General features: G+C 46.5%; 1 protein-coding gene across 7 annotated transcripts in view; it reads right to left on the bottom strand.

Moving 5' to 3' along the window:
- The window catches only part of pclob (piccolo presynaptic cytomatrix protein b), a 57298-nt gene that overhangs the window by 13267 nt on the left and 29454 nt on the right, over positions 1–14577 (bottom strand). For 4 of the 7 annotated variants that reach the window (XM_037451574.2, XM_037451577.2, XM_037451576.2 and 1 more), the window contains exons 15-22: positions 12740–14214; positions 12272–12537; positions 11057–11888; positions 9616–10675; positions 1959–2027; positions 1605–1631; positions 248–336; positions 59–134 (exon numbers count right to left, since the gene is read on the bottom strand). In XM_037451574.2, coding sequence (XP_037307471.2) covers positions 59–134; positions 248–336; positions 1605–1631; positions 1959–2027; positions 9616–10675; positions 11057–11888; positions 12272–12537; positions 12740–14214 — 3894 coding nt within the window. The remainder of the gene's footprint in view (positions 1–58; positions 135–247; positions 337–1604; positions 1632–1958; positions 2028–9615; positions 10676–11056; positions 11889–12271; positions 12538–12739; positions 14215–14577) is intronic. The other 3 variants (XM_037451580.2, XM_037451581.2, XM_037451579.2) reach the window with 2 other exon arrangements.

Here is a 14577-nt window from a genome sequence, read left to right as displayed (position 1 = left end):
AAAAGGTGATACTACTTGATTCTGTTCAGTCATAGAATGAAATGTCTCTGTGTTCTACCTGACACACTGGTGTCTTTCGGGTCTCTTTTTAGCTTGATGCAAGTGTGAGGGAAGGCATAAGGCACCAGTTTCCTCTGAAATGTCAAAGAATTTACAAAATGAGGAAATGTAATTACATCCAAAAAACATTTTTACTGTTTGAGTAAAATAAATGTGGGAAGATGAAAGTTGTCGGCTTGGATCTCACCTGTCTCCTGTCTGATGTATTTCCACTCTGCGGATCCCCTTCTCTCGGCTTATCAAACCAATCTGTCTCCTCTCTTCTAAGGTGGTAGGCTAGACATGGAGAGGTAGAGAAGAGTTTTAAAGGTAACACACTTGCTGTTTCCCCCGATAAATATCTGATAAAAACATGATAATCGTTACTTGGACAGAGATTCATCTTGCTTACTATCCATTACAAAGTGTAACACAGATCCCTCCACGTTTGCACAAATGCTGCTAGCTCTTTTCTGGATGGATAGATGAAAGCAAAAAGTATAAACCTGGCTCACACTATCAATGCTGACTGAGATCAAATGGCCACTGCAAACATTGAATGAAGGATGAATACATTTCAAGAGCGTTTTAAGTTGTGCATGCTTTTGATAACATGCAGTGTGCCCGTCTCACTGTCAGGGCTCTTCTTTTTTCATAGCTGGTGTATATGAAACATTGTTGTTGAAAGAAGCGCTTCAAAATTATGTACATTTACTTAATACTTTCAGACAGAACACTGTGGATTGGAGTTGTCCCGTTGTGTGTTTTATTCTAATAATAATGAGGATATAGTATACCAGTAATTTAGTAATTTACTCTTGATAAATAATTATATAATATCTACTCAGTATTTTCAAACTTCCTGCAGTCTATCTAGTCAACAACCATATAACGTGAGTCATCACTTTGATGTTCAATGCAATAGATTGTCACTAAAGCCAGAATGTGCATAGGTCTGCCAAGTGTCTCTTTGTTTTATCAGTGATCTAATTCCACCAAGGAGATGCACCAATAATGATAAAAGGAAATGGGCAGATTACTTTATACGCTGAAGCTAAATGTTGCCCATTAGCTAAATGCCTTTAATTAGTATTGGAGTATTCTATGGCAACATTAAACGTAAGAATTCTATACACAATTTGGATGAAATGTCTTAAGATATATGCTCTGCAAAAGCAATTTAAATACAGTATGCATGATCACACCATAAACATTTTTTTGCGAATGTGCATGAACATGAATACTGGAAATGGGCTTGTGGAAGCAGTGTCGTGTGCAATCATTCCAAAACTATTCATAAGGGAGGTCACGTTAGTATATAACTTAATATTTAAATCTAATACCATTGAGATAGGATTCATCCCAGATTTGATCTGACATGCTAGCTACTACAGATCTGTTACATGACATGTATTGTATTGTATACTATTAAGATGGGGGTCATTCCAGAATAGGTCTGTATTTGTTCCCAAAAATCACCAGACAAGTGAATCATTCAGAACGATGATATGCAGCATGGAGGCATACAGTCTAGGTTACTAAATGGAATTGTGATGCTCTCTCACCTTCTATATTCCAGTTTGGGCCTCCAGCTGGGGTAAAAAATTATGTTTTTTTCAGAAATGCGTTCAACACATGTTCAGTCATCTTAAAAACTACAGTAACTGTGCTACCACTAGATTTTTATAGTGATTTGTACTTCAGCACATGCACTGAAATCACTGGTCAACATTAGCTATGCTTAGACATGCTTGAATGTATTCCAAGTCTGACAATACTTCTCCATCATAAAATATAATTTGAGAGTAATTTAAGCAGTAGCGTTACGAAAAAAAGTAAACCTATCAGGGAATGTAGGATTTAGCCTAAGCAGTACTAATTAAGTAAAGTTTTTTAACTAGTACTGTAAGATACTCTACCGTGTCTGATACTTTCATGAAAGATTCTGGCATCGTCTCTGTTCAAAGTCAGCGTGGATTCACTTAGTGCTGTAATCAAGGCAGATGGACACTTTTACCTGGGTTCAGGACAAATATCACCTCTTTATCAAGAATTTAACCATGTTGATCCTCAGCAAATGGTCCAGAAATATATCTAAAGTTACCAAACATACTGCATTTGTTGTTGTTATGCATATTGATGATGTCAATGTGATTGACATCAAACCTTTTTGAACTTAGTCCTAACAAGGCAACCGCTTTATAAAAGTCATTGGCCTTATATATTGTGTTTTTTTTACAATATAGGTATAGCTATTTCCACCTAAATGCATAACACACCGTATCCAATCTTGAGAATAACCTTTCAAGTGGTATATTGACTATATTGTCTAACCTAATGGAACACTGCCAATCCCACTCTTACAAAATTATGCAATATCAATATATAATACTGTGTGACATGGTCCTCTCCCATTGCCACGAGACACCCACAGCAAAAACCAACAAGCACAGATTTACTTTATTGAAATGGAAATGGTAAAACATAAATATTGCACAACATGCAAGGATGCAAAATCAGACAGAAGTTTAAAGAAACATTGAAATAAAGACATACACTCACATAGGAGACAAATAAGAAACAATAAAATGGTTCTTAGTGTTGTTTCTAAAAGTACAGATAACTGCTCGGTAGTCCTTAAGAAAACGTAATTGCATTGCGTTATATGGGTGAAATTGTCTTAGAGATTTTTGTCTAATTGCTAGGTCTGTTTTACTGACTTGCTAGCAGTTAAAAAAACAGTAATGAGATAAAGTGAATGAGTTGACTGCACCCTGAGCACATCTAGACACAAGGAATTAGCAGTTTAAATTCAAACTTGCTAGTTATATTCCAAAATAGCTAAAAGGATGTGTAGGACAAATAAAAATACTTATTTTCTGAAGTGAGTATCTTAATATATAGCTTTGAAGATTGGTGGGGCAAGGGTTTAAAAAAAGAGGAAAACTAGACACTTCTTATCATACCTTCATGTAAAAATCCTTTATATCAAATGCTCTAAATGTCGTTAACAAAATATTTTTGAGAAATCTATATTTTATTTGTATTATCACTAAACATGTATGTACACATACAACCATAGACTATATAAGTCATAAATAAGTTGCATATTTACGAGGTAGAGAGGATATGACTATGACACATTTGATACTTATGTGGTATATTGGATCGAGCACTCGGTGCTCGATTGTGTTTGACTGTCACTACGAGTCTGTGATCGTTGGTTCAGGTCTGACTGTTCTGTGATTGGAATTGACCGCCAGTAAAAGTACCTTGCCGGTCCCGCATCCTCGTCTCCGTGAGTTTGTATTGTAGCGATCGGAGCGGCGGATCGAGTTGGGCGGCGCTGGTGGGCGCATTGCATGATGGGACAATCCTTAGATGCATTTCTGTTATGTTGATGTTCTGGTGTTTAAGATTATGTGTGTTTTCTAGGGTCTGTTATGTTGTGCTCAAATGTTACTGTTTAATGTTTTAATTAAATGTTTGATGTTTTGTTACAGTTTAATGTGTAGGAGTGTGGGCACCATGACCCAACTTGGTATGGCTGTGGGTGAAGTTCTTAGTTCGACGCCTTAATAAAGTGTCTATTTCCTGGGGTCGTGCGGTGTATGAAACACAGGAAGGGCAGCAAAATTAATACCAGTCTCCTGTCTCGTTCATCTGGCCAAGCTCGCCACATTGGTGTCAGAAGTGGGATATAGCTACTAGAATGCAGATGGAGATGGAGATTGAAGAGCTGGAGAGGGCCCTAGGGCAGACCCAGGGCCACTTGCGAAGCCTGATGCGGCAAAAGATGGAGTCTAATGAGGATGGACAACGCCTAGCCCTCCCTGATGGCTGCAGCACCAGACGGCTACGCCAGCAGGGGAACGTCTCAAGGCCTCACCCACCACCCATGGCTACGGAAGACCCTCGACTGCCCAGGACGGCTACTACCAGCGAGGGCCTGCTACCTACCAACACCCCCGACCAGCCACGGGTCTTCACCCCTGACCTACAAGGCTCCTCAATCAAGCCAAGGACATCAGTCAAACTACCCAAATACGATGGGACGACACAGCTGGAGCCATATTTGTCACAAGTCCATCTAGCAGCCCAACACAGCGGCTGGGACAGCGAAGAGGCTGCCACCCATCTAGCCCTAGCATTAGAAGGCAAGGCAGTGCAGGTGCTTCGTGACCTAGCTCCAGCGGAACAAGGGGACCTACAGGCCCTAAAAATGGCGTTAAAGAGGAGATTTGGACAGCGGCTCCTTGTTGACCAGAGCCGGGAGGAACTAGCCAGCCGCCGCCGCCAAGGAGAAGAAAGTTTGGGTACCTTCGCAGCAGATGTGCAGCTACACGCTCGACTGGGTTACCCGCACTTCCAAGCAGCGGCACAAGAAGAACTAGCCCTCCACGCCTTCCTGAGAGGACTTGCACCTGAGCAGTTGCGTCAGCATGTCGCTCTCATCAGACCCCAGACCCTCGGTGATGCACTCCACGAGGCTGAACGAGCAGAGGGAGTACTCACCGCATGGCCCAGCCAGAAAAGAACTCTCCACCAACAGCCATGCGTCAGGCTTACCGATTATGACGAGGAAGAAGAAGCAGAAGAGGTCCGTCAGGTGAGGCCTCCACCACAACGAATGCAGCCCTGGCCTCCAGCACCCAGGCGGCGTCCCCCCCAGCCTACTGACCGCTGCTATCGTTGTGACGAACCGGGTCACATAGCCAGAAATTGCCCAGCCCCAACTCCGAAACCCAGAGTCACTTCACCAGCGGGAAACGACAGAGGAATGGTGTAGCGAGGGGTGCACCATTCCGGCCTCCAGCCCCCCTCCATGGCCGATGCACTTTAGTCGGCCGCCTCGGACACACTGAAGGGCTGTACCTGAACTGCAAACTGGATGGCCAACCGTGTCGGGCGCTGGTCGACACTGGGTCCACCATCTCCTTGGTACGACCTGGCATCCTCCCTGGTACTAGCGGAGACCTCCCAAAGACTTGGTCAACAACCACCACTCAGATGCTCACGGTAACGGGGGAACGAGCTGGCATGAGAGGGACCAAGAGACTGAAAGTCCAGGCTGGGGCCCAGGAGCTGGTGCACAAGTTCTGGCTTGCTGATATTCGGGACCCATGTATCATCGGCTTGGACCTGTTGACCCGCTGGGGTGCCTGTGTCAACGTGTTAGGAGAAACCATCACCCTTGGCACAGAGGTTGTGGCACTCCAGTCCGGTAGGGCCGCACCACCACCTATGCCGTCCATCGCCAGTGGCCCTGCACATCCACAGGCCACCTTGGCTGCCTCCATTGCACCAGCTGTCTCTTCCTCCAGTGAGACTGTGGAAGCCGTCCGTGATTTGTGGGAGCGCAGCAGTGCTGGCCTGGACCCTGAACAGCAGCATCAGTTGAAGTGCCTTCTGGAAAATTATATGGACATATTTGCGGCAAAAGACAAAGACTGCACGCAGACAGGGCTGGTCCAGCATTCCATCGATACCGGCTCTGCACAGCCCATCCGTCTGCGGCCCAATCGACTGGCCCTCAGTAAGCAGCAAGCTGCAGAGGAGAAAATTTGCGAGATGGCTGCTGCAGGAGTAATTGAGCCCTCTGACAGTCCATGGGCAGCCCCGGCCGTACTGGTAAGGAAGAAGGACAACAACTGGCGGTTCTGTGTGGACTATCGACGTCTCAACAATGTCACCAAAAAAGACTCGTACCCCCTACCTCGTATTGACGATGCTCTCGATTACATCGCGGGGTCCAGCTGGTTCAGCTCCCTTGACCTGCGCAGCGGTTACTGGCAGGTAGAGCTGTCCCCCGACGCAAGACCTAAGACCGCCTTCACCATCGGGCAAGGGCTGTGGCAATTCCGCGTCATGCCATTTGGACTCTGCAACGCGCCGGCTACATTTGAGCGGCTGATGGAAAGGGTGCTGGCGGGCATTCCCCGGAATCATTGCGTTGTGTACCTCGACGACCTGCTGGTACATGCCAATGACTTTGACAGAGCCCTTATCAACCTCCAAGAAGTCTTCAATGCCATCCGCCATGCCCAGTTGCGACTCAACCCTGCGAAGTGCCGACTGCTAACAAGGGAAACAGCTTTCCTGGGCCACATTGTCAGTGCTCGTGGTGTAGCTACAGACCCAGCAAAGGTGACTGCAGTAAAGGACTGGCCAACCCCAGCTAACGTCAGTGAGTTGAGAAGTTTCCTGGGCCTGGGGTCATACTATCGGCGCTTCATCCGAGATTTTGCTTCGATTGCCAGTCCCCTCCATCGTCTGACTAACCTGGGCCAGCCATTCCTCTGGGATGACACCTGCACTGTAGCTTTCAACCAACTCAAGGTATCGCTAACCAAAGCCCCGATCCTTGCCTACCCTGATGCCCGCCGGCCCTTTATTGTGGACACTGACGCCAGCAATGTGGGGATCGGGGCTGTCCTTTCCCAACACGGGGACGAGGGGGAACGTGCAGTGGCATACTTCAGTCGATCCTTGAGCCGGGCGGAGAGGAACTACTGTGTGACACGACGTGAGCTGCTAGCGGTGGTCCGGGCGCTACAGCACTTCCGGCCATACCTGCACGGCAGCCACTTCCTGATCCGCACTGATCATGCCTCGCTCACTTGGCTCCTGAATTTCAAAAATCCGGAAGGGCAGGTTGCTCGATGGCTGGAGGCCCTACAAGAGCATGATTTTGAAATTCAGCATCGGGCAGGGCGACATCATGGCAATGCCGATGCACTCTCCAGACGCCCCTGCGAGGCTGTCGAGTGCCGTTACTGTCAGCGACAGGAGGAACAGGACCAATCAATGCCAGCAGTGACGATGGTGCAGGCGGTTGACAACGAAGCAGACCTGTTCCCACTGACAAGCCTGCAGTTGGAGCAGCAGCAGAAAGAGGACGGGACTCTGGCGTTAGTTAGAAGTTGGCTGGAAGCAGGGCAGCGCCCCGAGTGGGCTGTGGTATCAGCACTGGGGCCCGAGGTAAAGGCCTACCACTCGCAGTGGGGTAACTTCGAGTTCCATGACGGGGTGGTGTACCGGAGGTGGAGGGCTCCCGAAAGAGGACGCGACCTTGTACAATTGCTGGTGCCTCGCACACTCCGCCCCCAAGTCCTGAAGCTTGCCCACGGCTCGGTGGGGGCGGGGCACTATGGGAATACCAAGACTCTCTACCGCCTCAGAGAACGGTTCTACTGGCCTAGCTGTCGACGGGACGTTGAGCTGTATGTGCATTGCTGCGACCTTTGCACTGCCCAGAAGGGGCCAACCCAGCGCTCTCATGCCCCATTGCAGCAGTACCTGGTGGGGGCTCCGATGGAGCGAGTAGGAGTGGACATTCTTGGGCCCTTTCCGGTCACGGATTCTGGCAACCGTTATGTCCTCGTGGCCATGGACTATTTCACTAAGTGGCCCGAGGCTTATGCTGTGCCGGATCAGAGCGCCATCACGACTGCAGAGAGACTGGTGGAGGAGATGTTTGCCCGCTTCGGGGCCCCCGCTGAGCTGCACAGCGACCAAGGGCGAAACTTTGAGTCCCAGGTCTTCAGCGAGGTTTGTCGTCGGCTCGGGGTGAGCAAGACCAGGACGACACCCCTGCACCCCCAGAGTGATGGCTTGGTGGAACGGTTCAACCGCACGCTAGCCACCCAACTTGCTATCCTCACCAGCCAACACCAGCGTGACTGGGACCGCCACCTACCATTGGTCCTGTGGTCCTACCGGACAGCTGTCCAGGAGTCCAGCCGATGCACACCTGCTGCCCTCATGTTTGGGCGAGAACTACGGACCCCAATTGACTTGGTGTTTGGGGCTCCCCCCGAGCCCGAGATCAGCGGAGGGACAGCGATGGACTACTGTCGTCGATTGAGGGATCGCCTGCAGGTGGTCTATGACTATACTCGCCAGGCCCAGGCCAGCTCCGGAGTGCGGCAGAAACGAGCCTATGACACCAGGGGCCGGGGGCAAGCACTCATACCCGGGGACCGGATCTGGGTGTATTGTCCAGTCCGGAAGAAGGGCGTCTCCCCCAAGCTTTGCAGCCACTGGCAAGGGCCCGGCGAGATTTTGGAACGCCTGTCGGAGGTGGTGTACCGGGTGCGCATGCCTGGCCGGGGACGCACAGTGGTGTTACACCGGGACAGACTTTCACCGTACCGCCCCCTAGCTCCGCCCACGGTTGGAGAGGACAGTGACGTTTGCAGACCATGTGCTGGTACAAGTGGTTCCCCAAATGTGCCGTCTGCAAGCCGACGACGGCCTGTACGCCAACGGCGTCTACCGGGACGTTGGAGAGACTTTGTGCTAGGTGATGGGGTCGTTGAGGACAACTGACCCCTCAGGTGGGGGCTATGTAGCGATCGGAGCGGCGGATCGAGTTGGGCGGCGCTGGTGGGCGCATTGCATGATGGGACAATCCTTAGATGCATTTCTGTTATGTTGATGTTCTGGTGTTTAAGATTATGTGTGTTTTCTAGGGTCTGTTATGTTGTGCTCAAATGTTACTGTTTAATGTTTTAATTAAATGTTTGATGTTTTGTTACAGTTTAATGTGTAGGAGTGTGGGCACCATGACCCAACTTGGTATGGCTGTGGGTGAAGTTCTTAGTTCGACGCCTTAATAAAGTGTCTATTTCCTGGGGTCGTGCGGTGTATGAAACACAGGAAGGGCAGCAAAATTAATACCAGTCTCCTGTCTCGTTCATCTGGCCAAGCTCGCCACAGTATATAATATTGATTTAGATAACCCACACGAGTACCCGACAACTATAACAGTAAATATATACATATAGAGCATAAAGTCACAACAACTTACACTTCATATGTTTCAGAAATTTCTCCCTTCATTTTTTTATGTAACTTCTATTAATAGCGCTTTGTGTTACCTCACTTTTAAAGATAAAAAAATACTCTAGCCCTTCAGCAAGTTTCTAAATAACCATTTATGTCTGCAATAATGTACTGCAACCCATTCTTAACATATGCATTACTGCATTATATCTACCACGTAGTAACTGAATGGGTCCAGGGAAGATCATTTTTCAAGGTGACCGTGTCAACTACACATTTCTCATAATTATTGTAATAATAATAATACATATTATATTATATATACACATATATTTTCACTAAGAATAAGGCAGCTGTAATGAAGACAATGTGTATTAAATTATGTCAAAAGCATCAATTCTGTGCATAACAATTGTGCTACCACTCATTTTTAGGAGCGAATATAATAATTTAAATACGAAGAGGTAAAGCAATTGTAAAATACAAAACAAAGCATACAAAAAAATCACATGACAAACATGGATTGATCTGATACGTGACATACATAAACTCAGGCCAAGAGTCTTATGTATCGGTGATACAATAAAGGAAACAGCAGGCATGTGTCTAATAAGACTTCTACCAAGAGTAAGGGAAATAGAGTAATGAACAACAACAACAACTATCTGAAGCACTGATGATGAAGAAAGACCATTAATGCACAAACTCACTATGAACACTCTGCATTTGCATGCATGGCAAGCAAGTCCACACAGTCATGTTGCTGCAACAGTCTCAGGCTTCATTTACCTTCGCTGTCGGACATGGCGCCTTGCAAGTCATCCATGATGAACGCAATGTCTCGATCATAGCCTCGAGTCCGAGATTCCTCCCTCATGTGTTGCTGTACCTCTGGCAGAGAATGGCTGGACCCAAATTGGTCCCTGGAATCAGCAGAGATTGGAGGAAGAGGTCCAGCTGAGGCTCTGGCCATACCCATAGGCTGCCCCACCGGGCTCAAAGGGCTTTCCTCCTCAGAGTTCTGAGCCACTATGGGGATGCGCCCCCTACTTTGACTTATAGGGAGACTGGTAGGCTTCGTTCTGGCCACCCCTGGAGCAAATGCTGCGTCTAGGACCTCTCCTTCGGTTTTTAATCTAAGCGAGGAACTGGATAGGTCCCGTTTGATAGAAAGGTCCAAGCCATAGACAGAAGAGGGGCGAGAAGAGGGGCGGGAAGAAGGCCGTGATGAGGGTCGAGAACGGGTTCCACTTGGGTAGGTGCCATCATCCTGGGCAGTGGCCCTGATGGCTGGTCCAAGTCCGAGGGATTGCCCAAAATTGAGCGAACCAGCTAAATTGGTGCCTAGGGAGGAACCTAAATATTTCTGCTGCTCAGACAAGTTTTTTCTTAACCCAAATGTAATCTCATCCTGAAGCAACCTAGCTGTAGCAGCCAGATTGGTCACAGATGAGACCCCAGATCCCATATAATTAAAGTTAGGCTCCATATCCCTACTCTCTTGAATTGGGGAACATTTTGTGATGGCTTTGGGATCTATGGTAGCTTTTTTGTTCTTCATCTGTTTCTGGTAAAGCACAGCTGCTGGGAGTTGCTTTGCAGCCTGCTTTTCCAGGGTTAACCTGCCAATGCTATATTTCTCTCCTTTAGGAAAGTGACGAAAACTGCTGTCACTGGGGAGATGATGGGGAAGGCCTAGCCCTGTTAAGTTCTCTATTCCCTCAGTTCCTCGCCTGAACTCCTGCTTAATCTGCTGCTTGAGTAGCTTCAACTCATAAGGCTCCTCCATCGTCTCATCTTCTCCTTTGCCATAACCATGAAGTCGAGATGAGCCTAAAAATTCTGCCACCTAAAAAAAGAGAAAAATAATATGCGGCACATTGAATGTTTTCTTAAAAGAAAAGGGAATTCAATTCACATTTATGTTCGTTAAATATTCCTAGAGAATGCTTTATCAGTTATATGTATACCAATCTGGACGGAACCGTTAGGTCTACATTTGTTTGTGAACTTTTCATATACCTCAACATCTGTTTGGCCAAAACACTTTAGTATCAGCCCAAAATCTGAGCATGCTATAAAATTGCAAAAAAATAATAAATAAAAAAAACATTAAAGCTCTGCTAATGTTTCAAAATTGTTTAAATGAAGTCACTGCAGCTGTAAAATGGAAATACAGCACATGAAAAAGTGAGGTAAAATTTGTATGATGTCACAATAAATGATTTACCTCTGCTGTGCGCCTGACTTCTGCTGCCCTGAGTAGTCTGTCTGCCTTGGATAACTCTTTATCAGGAATGCTGAATCCAGAACCCAGCCCTGTGTTGCTCTGACTGGTTGAGGCCTTGGTGAGCTCCCCTATGTCCTCTATCAGCACGTAGTTCCTGGAATTGCGGTTGTCAATATCGGCATAAAAGGAATCAGCAGAAATGGTAGACATGGGACTAGAGGCCATGCTCCTTTCCCCCAGCCCCAGCCTCAAGTCCAAGCTGCCATACTTATCCCCAAGGTGAGCAACTCCATAAAGACTTTCTGTGGAGGATGGCACAATGAGCAGAGGCTGGTTGTGTATCACTTCATAGTTGGTGGTGATCTTAGGCTCTAATTCAGACAGGGTGGATCGTCGCTGTTTTCCCTGCTGCAAGAGGAGCGCATGTTGGTAGCTGCTAGACTGACCTTGGGAATGGGGGAGGGATAGGTTTGTGTAAGGAGACGCCTGTTGGTGGTAAAGGGACTGCTGCTGCTGATATAGGTTTTGTTGAGTGTAGTGGCTGGTGGTTTGGGTCTGGGGAACATACTGGGCATAGTGAGAGTAGGGACTAGTTAGAGTGTTGTACTGGGAATCAGCTTCAGTCTGGGGGGGGATGAATTGGTCAAACTCCGACTGGGGAGCTGTCCGTGGTCTCTCCAGGCCATCGCCCCTGGACTCTCTGATGTTGCTAACCTCACTGTCTGACATGTAGTCTCTTTCCTCTGCCACCCCCTGGAGATAGGCCCTCTCTCTCTTCTCTCTCTCCTTCAGCAAGGCCTCCTTACGCCGGTTGATACCCATCTCAAGGTAGCTACAGTAATCACAACAAATTATACAAATCGTTTTACTATTTATGCACTGAAAAATCCATAGGCATACAACTAAAGAGGCAAAAAAATCTGGGGTCTCACACAATAGTACCTTTGTATGAGTATGACATGTGTGAGTGTTGAGAGGTCTCACTGAGTGATGTCAAGGCAGCCTTTTAGCCCATAAGCTATTAAGGTAAAAGGGGAATCATGTAGATTAATTAGTAATAATAATTGCAGGAGGGGGGACAAATGCAATGATAAGAGTTGTAATTAATTCATGACATATTTATTGGTTACTACTATTTGTTAATGAAATGTCACATGGTCTGAAAAAAGGTGAGGACCTAAATATTGAATTGTTTTGATTTTTGCAGCATCTTACCGTAGCTTGGCATCAATCTCCTTCTCTTCTTCATCTAGTTCAGCTTGTTTTCTGCGGAGTTTATACGATTCTCTTTCCACCAGATCGAGCTCCTTGTCAATATCCTGCAGGATCTTTGCCCGGGCCATTGTTGTACTGCGGGCAAGACGACGACGTGCAGAGTTGGAGTTGTAGCCTGCACGACCTGCCATAGAGTCATCCTCAGGAGGGGGATCGGGCAGCGTCCGTTTTACCTTCCTACCTGTCCCAGATGGAGAGCTTCGGCTCTGGAAAATAAAACAAACTATCAATGATCTGTCAATCATTGAATAATGATCAAAACACTAAACAATACATACTATATTTAATATAATTGACTTTATATCATATTTGTATTAAAAGAGAGATTAATTTCATCACACATTTAGTTTCATTATCAATAATAACAAAACAAATAATTGTTTCCATTTACATTCTGCTATGACTCACAGAATAGCTGTCTGCGTAGTATCCACCCATCCTGTCATCTGTGGTGGGACTGAGGGATTTAGGATCAGACAGAGACTTCTGACCAGACTTTAATATACGGGGACCAGAGGAAAATCTGTTTGGGTCAGCAGTCAACATTCTCTGCCCTCCAAGGGACTTTTCCGGGGACACGGGGGAGATTGAGGTATAGAAGACTTTTGACTTGAGTGGGACATCGGCTCTTAGGTGTGTGCTGTACCCCATCTCAATAGGTGTGACACTTCTATCTGATTCTGTCTGACAGCTAAGGCTGCCACCTCTCTGAGAGTTCTCTGGAGCTGAGATATGCTTGATAATTTCCACCTTTGTGTCCATGTGTACACCGGGTGGTTTGATAGCTCCAGAGTGGTCAGTCTGGACAGATATTTCCGCCACTGTTTGGATAGCAATACTAGAGACCTTGGAGCCGTGTTTCCCATCACCGCTATGTTTTCGAGATCGGCGTCGAGCTTTTGTGGGAGCATCCCATTCATCTTGGTCCTCATCATCAGTCTGAGCGGAGCAATCAACATTTCTCTTATTTTTCTTTCTCCTTCCAACATGTTGCTTCTCTGTCGAGTCTTCATCATCTGTCTGCACTCCACTATCGATAATTCTTTTCCCTGCATCTTGTTCAGCTTGAATGCTCTTTCCAATATTAAACTGGTCCTGACTTTCTTCTAAATGTGTACCAATAGAGACAGTAGACTCATCTTTGACAGGCCAGTACTGGCCACTGTCCCCCACCCCTGCATATTTGGCATCTAGGAAGTTTCCTGTGTGGCCAGTGCTACCATAGTGCTCATCAAGCTGGCGTTGGAGTTGCAGTTGGAGCTGTTGGATTTGCTGCAACTGCTCTTTTTGCTGGGCATAGGTCTCCTGCTGGGCTACCATGTGGGCATGGTGCTCTTCTTCTTGCTGCATGAGAAGCTGCTGTTTCAGTGCCTGAAGCTCCTCAAGCTCCCTTTGCACCATTAGTTGCTCCTGTTCACGGTAACGCTGGATCTCTTGCCTCTCCCATTCCAGTTCCTCAGCAAGACAAAGCTGCTTAAGCTTCTCCAGCTCTAGAAACTCCCTCTCCATCTGATACTGAGCCATCTTTGTGTTGTCTAAGCCAGGGAATATTGGGGAAGAGGCTAAGGCATCCAGAGAGGCAGCAATTGCTTCCAGGGTTGTGTCCGAGTACATGTCCGGATAGCCTGTAATGATGTCCGCCAAAGCTGTGGGTAGAAGATCCTTAGGTATTTCTGTGTCAAAAGTAATTATCTGTCCAGGGTCTGTACTGTGAATAAAGCCATATGGATAAGGCGATGACTGGTTCTGGACTGTTGATGGTGTTAAGGTGGTGCTAAAGATGGAGCCCGGTTGAGTTGTAATTGTATTTGTGGATGGAACTGGAGCAGCAATCGTCCCAGGGTAGAATCCAGTAGATTTACTAGTGTAGTCTAGAGCTTTACCTGCCATAATAAGTCCAAAGATATATATTTTACTTCATCAAATATATCATTTTTGAATGAACAAATGTTCAAGGCCATGCAATTTGGATTTCAAAACGATGATTTCACATGCATATTGGTTGTCAGTTTGGCTAGCAAGACGCAAAACCAAAATATTGAGGGAGCACACGGAGGCACACACATGCATCTGTATGAAGACAAAAGAAATAAAAAGCAGGTTTTAATATGTATTGAAAAAAGCAAGTTAAACAGTAATGAAAAGCATGACTTAATCAACATAAAGGGAACCAAACCACACATGCCTTATTAAAGGGAATGGACTGATTATATAAGTTAACGAATATAGGAACATGCTAAATAAAA

The sequence above is a fragment of the Pungitius pungitius genome, chromosome 6 (assembly GCF_949316345.1).
Source record: "Pungitius pungitius chromosome 6, fPunPun2.1, whole genome shotgun sequence".
In the NCBI taxonomy this organism is placed as follows: domain Eukaryota; kingdom Metazoa; phylum Chordata; class Actinopteri; order Perciformes; family Gasterosteidae; genus Pungitius; species Pungitius pungitius.
Note: the sequence above shows the minus strand (reverse complement) of the source record. Positions and strands in the feature narration are given on the sequence as shown.